Genomic DNA, 13,791 nt, shown 5'->3' with positions numbered 1-13,791 from the left:
TCATCGTTACTAAGAAATGCTTGAGTAATCAGATTTATAATATCATTTTTGTAATGATTCGTAGTTGTTTTAAAATAACATGTTATATTAAAGAAATAGATTATTTTTTTTATTGCTATCATTTTATTAAATTATAAATTTTATTATTTTTAATAATGTCTAAATATATTTCCTAATTCTAATTGGTAGCCTAAGAGTAAAAGCGGATCTATGTTTCTAAATTTGAATTCCTTAAGTGATCATATATTGCTTATGTCTTAATATCTTTTTAGATTAGGCTTTTATAAAAAATTTGATGAGAAGATGACAATTAATCTTATTTATGACCTAATAATTTTTAATTAAAAAGATTGAAAAAGTAAGGAAAATAAGTTATTAAAGATTATTGATAATTTAATCAAATAATTAAAAAAATATGTAGCATAAAAGATATTTCCTAATTTTGCTTTTACTTACTGCTTTCTGTTAGTGCTAAGTTATTAATAAGCGAAAGCAGCTCAATCTATAAAACAACGAGCTTTATCTGTAAAGTCTATCGGATTTTATTAATGAACCTGCTACCTAAATAAATTGGCCTTCTTTTGATGGAGTTAAACAGATTTTAAAACCTTTTTAAATACTTTAAACCTACTAGGATGCATAGCCTATTAAAACTTTGGCAGTTTTGGATTAGGGAGAATAAGTAAAGTATATTATTGGGTATACTGAACAAGCAACTGTTTAGTCAAATTATTAGCTTTCAGTAGTTTATTAGAAATTGACATTTGATTCTACTTGCTAATGCCTAGTCTAGACTAATATCTCTTAATAACTAGAAACTGTAAGCTCAATTCCAGAGTTATTCTTTGGGAGCTTTTACAACTTTAATAGTGGTTTTATTTCCTACACTATTGGCTTTGCAGTAAAGACTTACAGATTCTAAATTACTTCGTAGAATTAATTTCAATTAGATGCTTTAATTTCATTGAAATTATATCATCATGTTTCAATCTAAGGAACTAATGGCTCTATTTATGTTATTCAGTATGTTGATACAAATTAAAGTTATTATCTCATAAAATTAGATGCTTCTTTGAATGTTATTTTTACAAAAGAAACCTAAACTCCAATTTGCGATCTATAGACAGCAATAGTTGATACTGGAAGATTCTATTTTAACTATTGCTACTTTCTTAATAATACCAGCTTAATCGCTGTTAGTATTAACTTCATCAATGAAACTCTATCTTTTTAAAAATTCGATAACATTTCTTAATCTGCTCCTTTATCATATGTATCTAAGAGGATTGGAAATTTTATTATGATTGCATTATATGAAATTTAAGAATGTACTATCTTAAAATTAAAGTCAAACGAAAGCATAAATGATAATGTATTTAATTTGATTTCAAACATTAAATTTCCAAAATCTTTTTAAAACCAAATAAATTTTATAAATCAAAATCTTTTGGGTTTATATTCAGATAATATTTTGTAATTATTTGATTAAGATAGATAATAAACAATTTATCAAACTCAAGTAGATTAAGATGGATTTAGTATTTAATCTGTACACAGTTTAGGAAATTAAATGTTTCTCTATTTATTCGACAGCTTTAAGAAATATTCAAAAACTCTTTCAGTATAAGTATACATACCATCATTTACAATTCAATTAACCCAATCTACAACCTCTCCAATTTAATTTAGTGTAGTAACAGTTTCTCAAACTACATTTTTAATAGAAATAAATGTAAATATAGTGTAGCAAAATACTGTACTTTTTGTGTCAGATTAAGTTACAAAATAAAAGACTATTCAGGTTTTTTAAGATGAAAATGTACAATTATAACCTATAGAAGATCAAGTAATTGGATCTGATCTTTAGTTAAATGTTTCTATAGATCCTTCGTCTTAATAATATATAAAGAATGCTAGTTTTATTAAAATTGTTAATCTACCAATTAAGGGTGACATTAATTCTATTAGTCAAAGCTGCATTGGTTATTAAACTGATGGATTTTTCTCAACTCTTTTTGTGTGTCCTTCTTAATAAATGTTCAATATAATAGCTGCTTAAGCTAATTCTACCAATTAGAATTATTAAAGTAAATAAGGTCTGATAAATACTTATAAAAGTTTGACTGATTTCCCAAACACAATAAAATATATTGATAATTAAGGTTCATTTACATTAGAATAAAGCTAGTCATAGAACTTAATTAATATTTATCTTCCTTATTTGAATAATTAAATCTTATATTTTACAATGATTCCCATTTAATGCACTGATCAAAACTTCTAGTTCGCTTCAGATCCAGCACAAAGTGTATTTTTTACTTATTGTAATAATGATATTACATTATATTTATACACAAACAGTAATTCTAACTAGATTATTAGTAAAACGGTTATTATTTCCAATTAATATTTTAATGAATTGATTTGCATTGATGGAATACTCTTCGCTTATAATGCTTAAACGATTTATGCTTACAATTATATTTAATTTGGCTCTCTTGGTTAAATAACTATCCCTACTGAGGGAAACACCTAATAATTAACTCTATTTAAGAGTTCATTTTTAGTAACCGTTATTGATAATCCTTTGACAAAAATTGCACAATATTCTTACAATAATTTCTCTTCATAATCAGCTACTTTTATTAGGTATCTATAAATAGACAGCAGTCATCCTATAAATATTTAAGGTATAATTATAGCTAAGAGATCTGAAGTTGAAATAGCTTACATCCTCTCTACAACAGTAAACCAGTATTACATTTATAGGGTTAACAGTTAACAATGGTCTAATTAACTCTATGCTCCTGTAAGCTTTAATTTACCATAAACAGTTATAAGTGGCTATAACATATGCTAAATGAATCCTCTTGTCTTCTAATAAGTCCTAAAAGAAGCCAGTGTAAAATATGAACTAAACTTAACTCCTAATTAATTTAACACTAACCATTTATGGTCAGCTTTATTTGCTCTTTCCCTTTAAAAAGACTAAAATTAAAGTCGCTAGAATTTAAAATCTATCTAATAAATCCAAAGAATACTGTAAACTAATTAGGTCTAGTACACATTGCTTATTAACAGAGATGCAAGTGCTGCTTTTGGAAATGTCAATCAATAATCAGAATAAATCTAACAACTTAAAACATAAATTCAAGATATTTAAGTTGGTGACGATGAAAATGATTTTATTTTCAACTTCAAAGATTATTCTGTTTATAATGCTTGCCTAACTGGATGGTAAAATTCAGAAAGAGTATAAATAATACCAAGAATTGACACTTCAACACCACTCATTGGAAACTAAGTTTTCACAATTCTCTACAATTAGCGTGTCTAAATTCAAAAAAATTAAATTTCTAGTTTCTTTACAATTTAAGGAAACTTTAACGATTGCATAATTTTAGATGATAAAGCTTCACTTTAAAGTCCTTCTAGCCATAATTATTCATTCACTCTATACATTATATGCCAATCTTATGTTTCTTAATACTAAATTTAATATCAGATTGATGAAAATACGGGATAAATTAGCAATTCTAATGTATCTGATCCAGTTAATTACTTTTTTGATTCTAAGATCTTACTATTGTCAAACATTAAAGAAATTATAAGTTACAATTAATAATTTTATTTATATTTTATTGGAGGATTGAATCCTTCTTTGCTAATATTAAATTCTCAGCTAAAGTAAGCTTCTATACAATTGTTAAACAACTCTTTTTACAATAAAAAGAGCATTAATTTCATCTATTAATTAAACCTTTACATAACTATATATTCTACAGGATTAATTTAGTATCATTTAGCTTCATAATAAACATAAACGACCTATGCACTTTATTTGTAGGATCTATTAAGTGCTTTTAATTTTATAGTAAGTCCAAACGATTATGTCTAAACTATAGAATAATATTCTGATCTACAATTTAGGATATCATTTGCAAAATCTTATATCTATGATATTACTTTCCAGTTAAATTCAAATTAATAATTACAAATTTAGTCTGTAAGTTAATACTACTACTTAGATGCTTTCTCAGAGTATATTTCTGGATATAAAGGAAGTAAATACACAATATTATTTGGATAAAATTAAGTCAAGCAGTTGTATTTTGTTTTATATCAAAATTCAGCTTCATTATAAAGCATATACTTAATTTAATCAGCTTATTAATATGAATCAATAGAAGCCTATAGTGTTAGTCCTACATATGTCAAACAAATGACTCCCAATAGTATTTAAGTTGTTATTTCAAGTGGCTATACCTTTAGTATAAAAATATCTGATTTTTTAGGTGTTAAAATTATATATCTAGATGAATCACAAACATAAAACTAAGGCTAAATAGCTCCTAATTAATAAAACAACCCAGATAATACAATAACATTTAATATACCTCCAAATTAAAATTCAAAAAGTAAATCTTATGGTCAAAATTTACTTTTTAATTTATTAAATATTATCATTACTGTGATTTTAATTATTTGAATTAAGTTTACATTTTATTTTTATATAAACAAATTTTAAAAAGTTATTTTTTACTTTGTAAACAAAATCATAAAATTAAATTTATAAATTTCATTTAATTACCTTCCAATAAAATATTTTTCATGTAAATTCTTGATTTATTTTAATATATTTGTTTGTTATAAAGGTCTTTTTATATTAAACTATTTATAAAATCACAAAATTAAATTTAAAAATAATTAATTATAAAAATATTTATGCATAAATTTTATTTAATTAACAAAATATTTTTTAATAAAATTTAATTTCCTTTTGATAAAATATTTTTACAAATAATTTTATTGATTTGAATTTATTTGTTGTAAAGGTCTTTTTTCTTATTTTGTAAACTGTTTGCAAAATCATAATAAATAATTTAATTAACAAAATATTTATAATTTAATATCATTTAATTAGTTAATAATGTGTAAATAATAAATTGGATTTAGTTTACTTTTAGTAAAATATTTTTTTAAAGTAATTTTTTGATTTGAAATAATTAAATGATTTTTTTTTAAAATGGTTTTTTAGAGTTTGGAATAAATTTAATTTTAATAATAATATTTTTAAAAATAAAATAAAAAATTTTAAACAAAATAAAAAATCAAGTAAGTAGATGTTATAAGATTTTTTCATTGAGACAGACAGAATCATAATTACTTTATTGTGTAGAAGTATAAATGCATTGATTCTATTTAATATTTTGTAAATTGATAAAGAATTAAAGGGTAAAATAATCTACATTATTATATATAGTAAAAATTAAATATTATAATAGATATATATTTTGAAATATTATTCTGTTCATTATTAAGACTAGATTTAAATATTTTAAATTTCACTGTTATTTTACAGGCTTTGCTAAACAAAAGTTTCTACATTTGATTATCTAAGGGAGATACTAATTGATACTCTGCAGTTAGGACATGTATTCTTCTTAGTTTTTAACCATTAGCGGATACATTAGCTATGAAAAATGTGATTACATTCGAATGAAACTATTTTACCACTCTAGATATCTTCTTAACATATAGAGCAAGTGTTGTCATACTTGAACTCGTTAGGAACATCCATGCTTAAAACGCTTTCTGTTTTGATATAAACTTAGCCATCGATTTAGTTCTCACTAAGTAGAGGTGAGTTCATTTAACCTACTTGCGAATTTAAGAGCTTCTTTAATTTTATTGTAATTATCATGTAGTATAAATGTATAGGCAAAAAAATCCAATAGAAGGTAAGATTTCCTGAGAAATTATTTTAGAGAATGATATCATTGAATTCATTCCATATATTAAGAGAAAAGATTAATTCTACTGAGCAGTAACTAATAATGACTACGAAAAACAATAAACAGACAACCTAAAGGAATGTTAAAAAGTAAATAGAGAACTTTAATTTTCTTAAATTTTCATGAGTTATTAAATTGATCGATCTCGCTCTATAAATAAGAGATAATGCTGAAGAAGAAGTATACAAAAGGACTATACTTCCAATTTAAAAAGCTAATTCATAATCTTATATTACAACGAATGTTATTGAACCAGCCAAGAGAATTACCAACACAAATAAAGATATAATTATCTCAAAGATGATCTAACCTCTTGGATTATCTAAACACCCCATCGCTTAGTTAGGACACTGCTTAGGTTTATACTATTTAGATCTTGTTTTGAAAGTGTTTACTCAAAAAACTTAAATTTTTAATATTATAAAGAAAGTATTACTAATTAATTAATTAATTTATATAAAATCTGATCATTATTTTAAATTAGAAAATTTTAAAACATAATTTTTTTCTTAACTTTTTTGTTGATTCTAGCAAAAAATATTTATTAGAATGTTAGTTGTTATTATTATATATGATATTTAAAAATTTAAATAATTAGAAATTATTTAATCTATTTTCTTATCTAATTATATTTCAATAGTAAAGTAATAATTTAATCATTTACACATTTTAGCTTAATAGAACAAAAATAATTTACACAAAAATAGGTCTAAAAAAAAATGGATGATAAAGCTATTGAAATACTTTCATAAATAAATTTTGAATGCATGATTAATAAATAAATTTTATTAAACTTACTTTAAAATGCATTAAAATAATTTAAGGAATAAACAAAAGTTTATTATTACGACAACGACTCTCATTCTGTAACTTTAATAATAGATAATTCAGATGCTCCAATTTATTTAAAAATATGTCTTTTTGAATCAGATCAAATGAGTTAATTAATTAAGATTTTATAAAAATACTTAAAAATTTTTAAAAAATAAACTTAAATAATAAAATAGAATTGAATTCATCTGATTTAGTAGACTCTCAAGTAGCTTACAAGGTGTCTTAAGTTGAAAATTTTGCTTTGTATTACTATGAAAAAAAATAATGTAAATTTTTTACATTTTATGTGTAAATAATCTCAAGTTAATTCCTAATTTTAATATAAAGTTGAAAACCTGAGAAAAATATTTTAATTAGACTAAGTAAAAATATTAAATAAAGTAAATATTAAAAACAAAGACTAATTTTATATTAGATCACTGAAGAAACATCTAATCTTATTAGAAATCTTCAAATTAAAGAGTAATTAATTAAATAGATTTTAAATTTATAAGTATTAAATAAAATCTTTTTTAAAGTTGTATTAGCATGGGATAGTAAGACTGCCTTGATTTAGGAAATTAAATAAGCAAATGCTTTAATCTTTCTACTCTTAACATTGACTTAACGTAAATATGTTCTTTTTCTTGAGAGAATATTAAAATTAATTAATTTTATTAGATTGTGCACTTTCTTTAAATATAAAGGATGTGAATAGCTCGCAGATGCAATTTCTAAATGTTAATTTATCAGAGAAATTTATTTAGAATTGATGTACGTTTTTATTGATATTCTTATATTAATATTATTTAATAATATTTACATTCATAAAATAAGGAAAACGAACATAAAAAAAGAAGGAGCTACTGTTTTAGGTTAAAAAATATCAAAATGCTAAAATCTTTGTAAAATAACATTAGGTTTATAGTAAATTTTTTCTTTATTTCCATAATACCTTTACTTACATATAATCAATCAAAGAGAAAATGATATAGGATCGGATGGCCTTTCATCTATTATAGAAGGGATAAGCAAGTCAAGCTAATTAGAAATGCTAACTCTTTATCTTCAGTAAAAAATCAAATATTTAAAAAATAAATAAATTAATTATTTTTTAATCAAAAGGGATAATAATATTGGTGTTAATGACTTAAGTTAATTTTCTATTTATCTTAAAGAGTGTTAAAAGCTTAACTTTTTGCATTTACAATTAAGGTTGATTTACTTATTTATTGATGATGTTTCAATTCTATTTAAATTTATTTTTTAAATGTTTAAATTAAAGCCGAAATAAATTCGATCAGAACTCTTTGAAACAACTTGCACAAGGAATAGCGTTATCGTCAACTTTAAAGACCTTGATTTTAATTATCTCGTAATTAATTTTACATTTTAAAGGATAAAAATTTTAATTTTTTTAGAGGAAATAAATTAGATGACTATAGTTTAAGTGAATTAGGAAAGGTTCTAGCGAATAGTTGCAGCATTTAAAATATTACAACTGATTTTTAGTAAAAATAAATAATATAAAATTTATTCGTATAACTTTAATACTTTATATAAAGCCAGCTTTAAACAAGCGAAAATAAAAATTAAGAATAGGCTTCACTCAAAGAAAAAAAATAAATCTTCTAAACTCTGAAGACACTAAATTTGGATCTATTGTATCTATTTATTTATTTTAACAGCAATTATAATTTAAAATTAACTTAATTGTTAAAAAGTGCAAGCAAAATAAACTAATAAGGTTTATTGAGTTTAGGCCAAGAACTAGCTAAATGCTAACAATTATCTCAGCTTGAAATGGATTTTAAGTAATTTTTTTATTTTTAAATGTTTAATTTTAATTTTATTTTATTAGAGCTAGTTAAATAGATGGTTAAGGATTAGCTAACTTTTCGCTGGGATTGAAAGAAATTGATAATTTAACTAATTTAACATTAAATTTCAGTAACTACAACTGTGGAAAATAGTATATTCCTCTTCAAAATAATATTTCATTTTCTCAATAAAATTAATAAAAGCTATAACAGGATTAATTCGATTGGAATAGAAGAACTAGCAAAAGGAATCTCAAAACTTATAAATTTACAGTTACTAAACTTGAATTTATAGTAATTGCAAATAAAATATTATATCTAAATAAATATTTTAATATTTTGTAATATATAATAGAAACAATAACATCACCAGTGAATCATTAATACAAATTGGAAACTCCATAAGCAATTGCTAAAAGTTAATGATTTTGCTATTAAATGCATCTAATCCTATTAACCAAAGTTTAGTGTATATATTAGTATTAATTAAACTGATAATACAGATTTCATTTTAAATAAAAAATAGTAACAATGAGTTTTATTAGTTTATGAGCTCAGTTTGCAAATGTAGATTGTTGAAGCAAATTTCTATTTCTAGGAAGTATATTTATTTATTTATTTATTTATTTATATATTTTTTATATCAATTTCAAAATAATAAAAAATAGTTAGAGCAGTTCATGCTAGCAAATTAATGAGATTAAAAAATAAATAAAATAACTAGAGCATCTTAATTATATAAAATTATAAATAAGCGAAGCTTAGGATTATTATTTTAGGTAATAGTGTGTTTGGTACAATCAATTTTGTAAGATTTAGACTTTCAAAAAAGCAAAAAGACTTGTGCGCTCCTAAATACTTTGACTCGAAATATAAATTAATTATATTTATTATATTTTTTCTTTTTTGTAAATCGTAGAATATTAGTTAAATAGTAAATAAAATTTTGATAAAATTATTGTTTAATTGTAAAATATTTAAAATGTTTTTTTGAAAGAATAATAAATGCAAATTATAAAGTATGATTAAATTAAATTAATTAGAATTTATATGCTTAAGTTGTTTTGAGTATTATATTTGACAATAAATAACTATTTAATGATTTAATATTAGAAAATAAATATTTAACCATTTAATTGAAAAAATGAATTTTTATTTAATCATTTTATTTTTTGAAAATAAATATTTAATGATGAAATTTCTAAGACTTTTAATTTGTAAAACAGTTTTAATTTAGATAAAAGATAAATAGCAAGTAAATACGTTAGAGAAATAGTTGGTAGATATAGAAAGATCTTCTTTCTATTTTAATAAGCGATATATAATTGATTTTACTTTTCTTTTATATATCTTAATAAATTCTGATATAGAAAGTTTCAATTCTATCATATTAAATAGACAATTTATTACTGTATAAACTAAAAATTCTTAAAGTCAAAATCAATTAGTTATTAGAAAAAAATTAATATTTTCATAAAAAGTTTAATAGTTTCAAAAAGAAAAATGTGTTTAAGCATAAGCTAATAAGATTTCTTGGTGTTTACAGGAATAATAGCAAGTGTTATTATTTCATCAATGAATATTTATGAATTTATATTACTCAGCTAAGAAGGAGAGACAAAAGCTCTGTATGCTATTATATGGACTTGGATTATATCTAAAATACTATCTTTACCATCATAAAAATGTAGAATAAAGTGTGAAGAATTGATGATTTAACTTCTAGGATTTATTTTTTAATGTGAGTGGTATTTCAACTATCAGGACACTAAAAATACAATCAATAGGCTGCTTAAATAGCTGCTATTTATAACAATACCTACCTTGGTGGTTAATATATATTTGCTTTCTGATTTAAACAGAAATATTACGCATTGCTATTACATAATTATGATTTTTATGACTTTTACTATTTTGTGGCTTCAAATTATTTATTAAGTTATGGATTCATAACTTTCAGTACCTGATCAAACATTCACAAGGATATTCTCAATGTTCTCCAATTTTTGCTTTTACTACCTGTTTGTTCAAACAATATTTTATTAATAATATATTTGCATAAGTCTCATGATAATAAATGCTTTAGTAGGAGTTTTAGATTTTTGGTTTTTTAGATATTAAAGACGCATCGAAGAGTGGTAGGAAGATATACAAATAAATATATTTTCTTACATATTCTAGATAAATATAAATAACTTTTAAACATTTCCTAAAAACTGTAGAAACTTAAATTTACCAAGTTGGGAGTAGATTTTGAGACTTGCTGTTTAGTAAATTAATATAATTGTTTTCTTTATTGTTAAGCTTACTTGCTTTCCTTTAATCATTCAACTAGACAAAGCATTTTATGTGTATTTTGCTTTGAGCATCCCATAATTTTATTTACTTGGAATTAACTTATACTATAAATTGGTTAAACATGAAAGAGTATCCGCAAAATTGTGTTTGAACTAAGACAAATTTATCATAAATAACTAATTATACGAAGCTTTAAAAGACAGATTTACTTATAATTATGAGTTAGATGTCATGATTAACATAAACAATATTGAAGAATTGAATTCATATTAGTTTGGAGAAAATGTGAAGACTTTACAAAAATTCATGGCTTTTGCTTACAAATATTCATTAAATAGCGCTATGCTATCTATTCAAAGTTAAGATTAGTAATTATAAATTTATTTAACATTGAATAAAACACTAATTGAAGGAGAATAAAAAATACAGGTTTCTAATTAATTCTTTAAAAACAATCTAAACATTAATTTATTAGGATATCTAAGACAAATACTTGTTTTAGACAATTCTTATTAGGTAGATTTGGTTTGCCCTATCCAAAAAATGAATGAAGCTGAACATTTACTAATAACAACTCAGCAATACAATCATAATGTATTCACAGTTAACAAAATCAAAAATGATATATTAAATGAACAGCTTATTTAAATAACCGCGAATAACTTTCAAATTATGGCATTTTATAAAAATATTAAATAATTTATACCAATAAACCCAAGTCATTTATTGTTTGATTTATATAACGAATGAATATAAATTATTTATTTTCTTAAAAAAAACAAAGATATTTCTTTTTAAAAGTTTGTTTTATTAATTCACTCTAATTTTATATAGTCCATTGAAGCTACTCCTTAAACTTTTAATTAAGTCATTTTGAAATTTTAGTATATAGATTATTTGAAATTTTTAATTGCAAATTATTTAAAATGTTACATAGAAAGATATATAAATACTGATTATAAAGTAAGATTAAATTAAAATAATCAGAATTTATATGCTTTAATTATTTTGAGTAATATTATTGGCAATAAATATATTTTTTATGATATTGAAAAAAATAAAAATTAGAAAATATTTTTTTATTTATGTTTTAATTTTTTAAACAGTTTTATTCATATAAATAAATAGCAAGCAAATAAGTTAGTTAGATAAATAGTTGGTAGATAATAGAAATGCCTTCTTTCTATTTTAATAAGCTATATAATTGATTTTACTTTTCTTTTCTATATCTTAATAAATTCTGATATCTAAAGTTTAAATTCTATCATATTAAATAGACAATAAATAACTCTAAAAACAAAAAATTCTTAAAATCATAACAAATTATTTAAAGAAAAAAATTAATATTTTTATCAAAAGTTAATAGTTTCAAAAAGAAAAATGTGTTATAGCTAAAAAGATTTCATGATATTTTAAGGAATATTATCAAGTGTTATTATTTCATCAATGAGCATTTATGAATTTTAATTACTCAGCTAAGAAGGAGAGACAAAAGCTCTATTTGCTATTATATGGACTTGGATAATATCTAAAATACTATCTTTACCATCATAAAAATCTAAAGTGAAATGTGAATATTTTATAATTTAACTTATAGGATTTATTTTTTAATGTGAATGGTATTTTAATTATAAGTTCATCAAAAATACATCCAATAAGCTGCTTAAATAGCTGTTATTTTTAACAATACCTACCTTGGTGGTTAATATATATTTGCTTTCTGATTTAAACAGAAATATTACTCATTGCTATTACATAATTATGATTTTTATAAATTTTACTATTATGTGGATTCAAATTATTAATTAAGTTATGGATTCATAACTTTCAGTACCTGATCAAACATTCACAAGGATATTCTCAATGTTCTCAAATTTTTGCTTTTACTACCTGTTTGTTCAAACAATACTTTATTAAAAATATATTTGCATTAGTCTGGTGATAATTAATTCTTTAGTAGGAGTTTTAGATTTTTGGTTATTTAGATATTAAAGACGCATCGAAGAAAGGTAGGAAGATATACAAATAAGTATATTTTCTTACATATTTTAGATAAATACAAATAACTTTTAAACATTTCCAAAAAACTGTAAAAAATTTAAATTACCAAGCTGGGAGTAGATTTTGAGACTTGCTGTTTAGTAAATTAATATAGTTGTTTTCTTTATTGTTAAGCTCTCTTGCTTTCCCTTAATTATTCAATTAGACAAGGTATTTTATGTGTATTTTGCTTTGAGTATACCATAATTTTACTTACTTGGAATTAACTTATACTATAAATTGGTTAAACATGAAAGAGTATCTACAAAATTGTATTTAAATTCAGAGAGATTTATCATAAATGATGAACAATATGAAGCCTTATAAGACAGATTTACTTAAAATTATGAGTTAGATGTCAATGTTAATATAGACAATATTGAAGAATTGAATTCAAATTAATTTGGATAAAATGTGAAGACTTTACAAAAATTAATGGCTTTTGCTTATAAATATTCATAAAATAGCACTATGTTATCTATTTATAGTTAAGATTAGTAAATTTATTTAACATTAAATAAAACATAAAATTAAGCAGAATAAAAAATATAAATATCTAATTAATTCTTTAAAAACGAGCTAAACATTAATTTATTAGGATATCTAAGACAAATACTAGTTTTAGAAAATTCTTTTTAGGTAGATTTGGTTTGCCCTATCGAAAAAATGAATGAAGCTGAACATTTATTAATAACAACTCAGCAATACAACCATAATGTATTCAAAATTAACAAAATCAAAAATGATATATTAAATGAACAGCTTATTTAAATAACCGTGAATAACTTTCAAATTATGGCATTTTATAAAAATATTAAATAATTTATACCAATAAACCCAAGTCATTTATTGTTTGATTTATATAATTAATGAATATAAATTATTTATTTCCTTAATTATTAAAAAGATATTTAGTTTTTTTTTAAAAATTTTTATTACTTCCTTCTCATTTAAAAATTTTGTTTTTTTCCCTTAAAACTTTTTAGAATATTAAATTGTTTTAGAAATATTACAAGTAAACCTAT

General features: G+C 22.1%; 5 protein-coding genes across 5 annotated transcripts; 3 read left to right on the top strand and 2 right to left on the bottom strand. All coding sequences in view use genetic code 6, as the record gives it.

The window, feature by feature from the left end:
• Positions 1–415: 415 nt before the first annotated feature.
• Positions 416–3,918, top strand: TTHERM_00994140 (hypothetical protein; the record flags this gene model as incomplete). Its single annotated transcript, XM_001024262.3, has 2 exons — positions 416–3,687; positions 3,786–3,918. 2 exons carry the CDS (start codon positions 416–418, stop codon positions 3,916–3,918), a joined length of 3,405 nt encoding a protein of 1,134 aa, XP_001024262.2.
• A 1,393-nt stretch (positions 3,919–5,311) lies between these two features.
• On the bottom strand, positions 5,312–6,130 carry TTHERM_00994130 (zinc finger, C3HC4 type (RING finger) protein; the record flags this gene model as incomplete). Its single annotated transcript, XM_001024261.2, has 1 exon — positions 5,312–6,130. One exon carries the CDS (start codon positions 6,128–6,130, stop codon positions 5,312–5,314), a length of 819 nt encoding a protein of 272 aa, XP_001024261.2.
• A 384-nt stretch (positions 6,131–6,514) lies between these two features.
• On the top strand, positions 6,515–9,292 carry TTHERM_00994120 (hypothetical protein; the record flags this gene model as incomplete). Its single annotated transcript, XM_001024260.2, has 18 exons — positions 6,515–6,734; positions 6,803–6,895; positions 6,957–6,991; positions 7,045–7,091; positions 7,148–7,237; positions 7,290–7,382; positions 7,446–7,535; positions 7,590–7,679; positions 7,734–7,823; positions 7,894–7,983; positions 8,030–8,119; positions 8,174–8,272; positions 8,333–8,422; positions 8,470–8,580; positions 8,633–8,722; positions 8,784–8,897; positions 8,955–9,029; positions 9,097–9,292. The coding sequence occupies 18 exons, from the start codon at positions 6,515–6,517 to the stop codon at positions 9,290–9,292; spliced, it is 1,803 nt and encodes a 600-aa protein (XP_001024260.2).
• Positions 9,293–9,883: 591 nt separating this feature from the next.
• TTHERM_000994111 (transmembrane protein, putative) lies at positions 9,884–11,476 on the top strand (the record flags this gene model as incomplete). Its single annotated transcript, XM_012800069.1, has 1 exon — positions 9,884–11,476. Exon 1 carries the CDS (start codon positions 9,932–9,934, stop codon positions 11,474–11,476), a length of 1,545 nt encoding a protein of 514 aa, XP_012655523.1. The 5' UTR covers positions 9,884–9,931.
• Positions 11,477–12,078: 602 nt separating this feature from the next.
• Positions 12,079–12,472, bottom strand: TTHERM_00994110 (hypothetical protein; the record flags this gene model as incomplete). Its single annotated transcript, XM_001024259.1, has 2 exons — positions 12,079–12,284; positions 12,421–12,472. The coding sequence occupies 2 exons, from the start codon at positions 12,470–12,472 to the stop codon at positions 12,079–12,081; spliced, it is 258 nt and encodes an 85-aa protein (XP_001024259.1).
• Between the last annotated feature and the right edge of the window lie 1,319 nt (positions 12,473–13,791).

Source organism: Tetrahymena thermophila (genome assembly GCF_000189635.1).
Source record: "Tetrahymena thermophila SB210 genomic scaffold scf_8254389, whole genome shotgun sequence".
Lineage (NCBI taxonomy): Eukaryota > Ciliophora > Oligohymenophorea > Hymenostomatida > Tetrahymenidae > Tetrahymena > Tetrahymena thermophila.
This window is presented reverse-complemented; position numbering and strand designations above follow the sequence as displayed.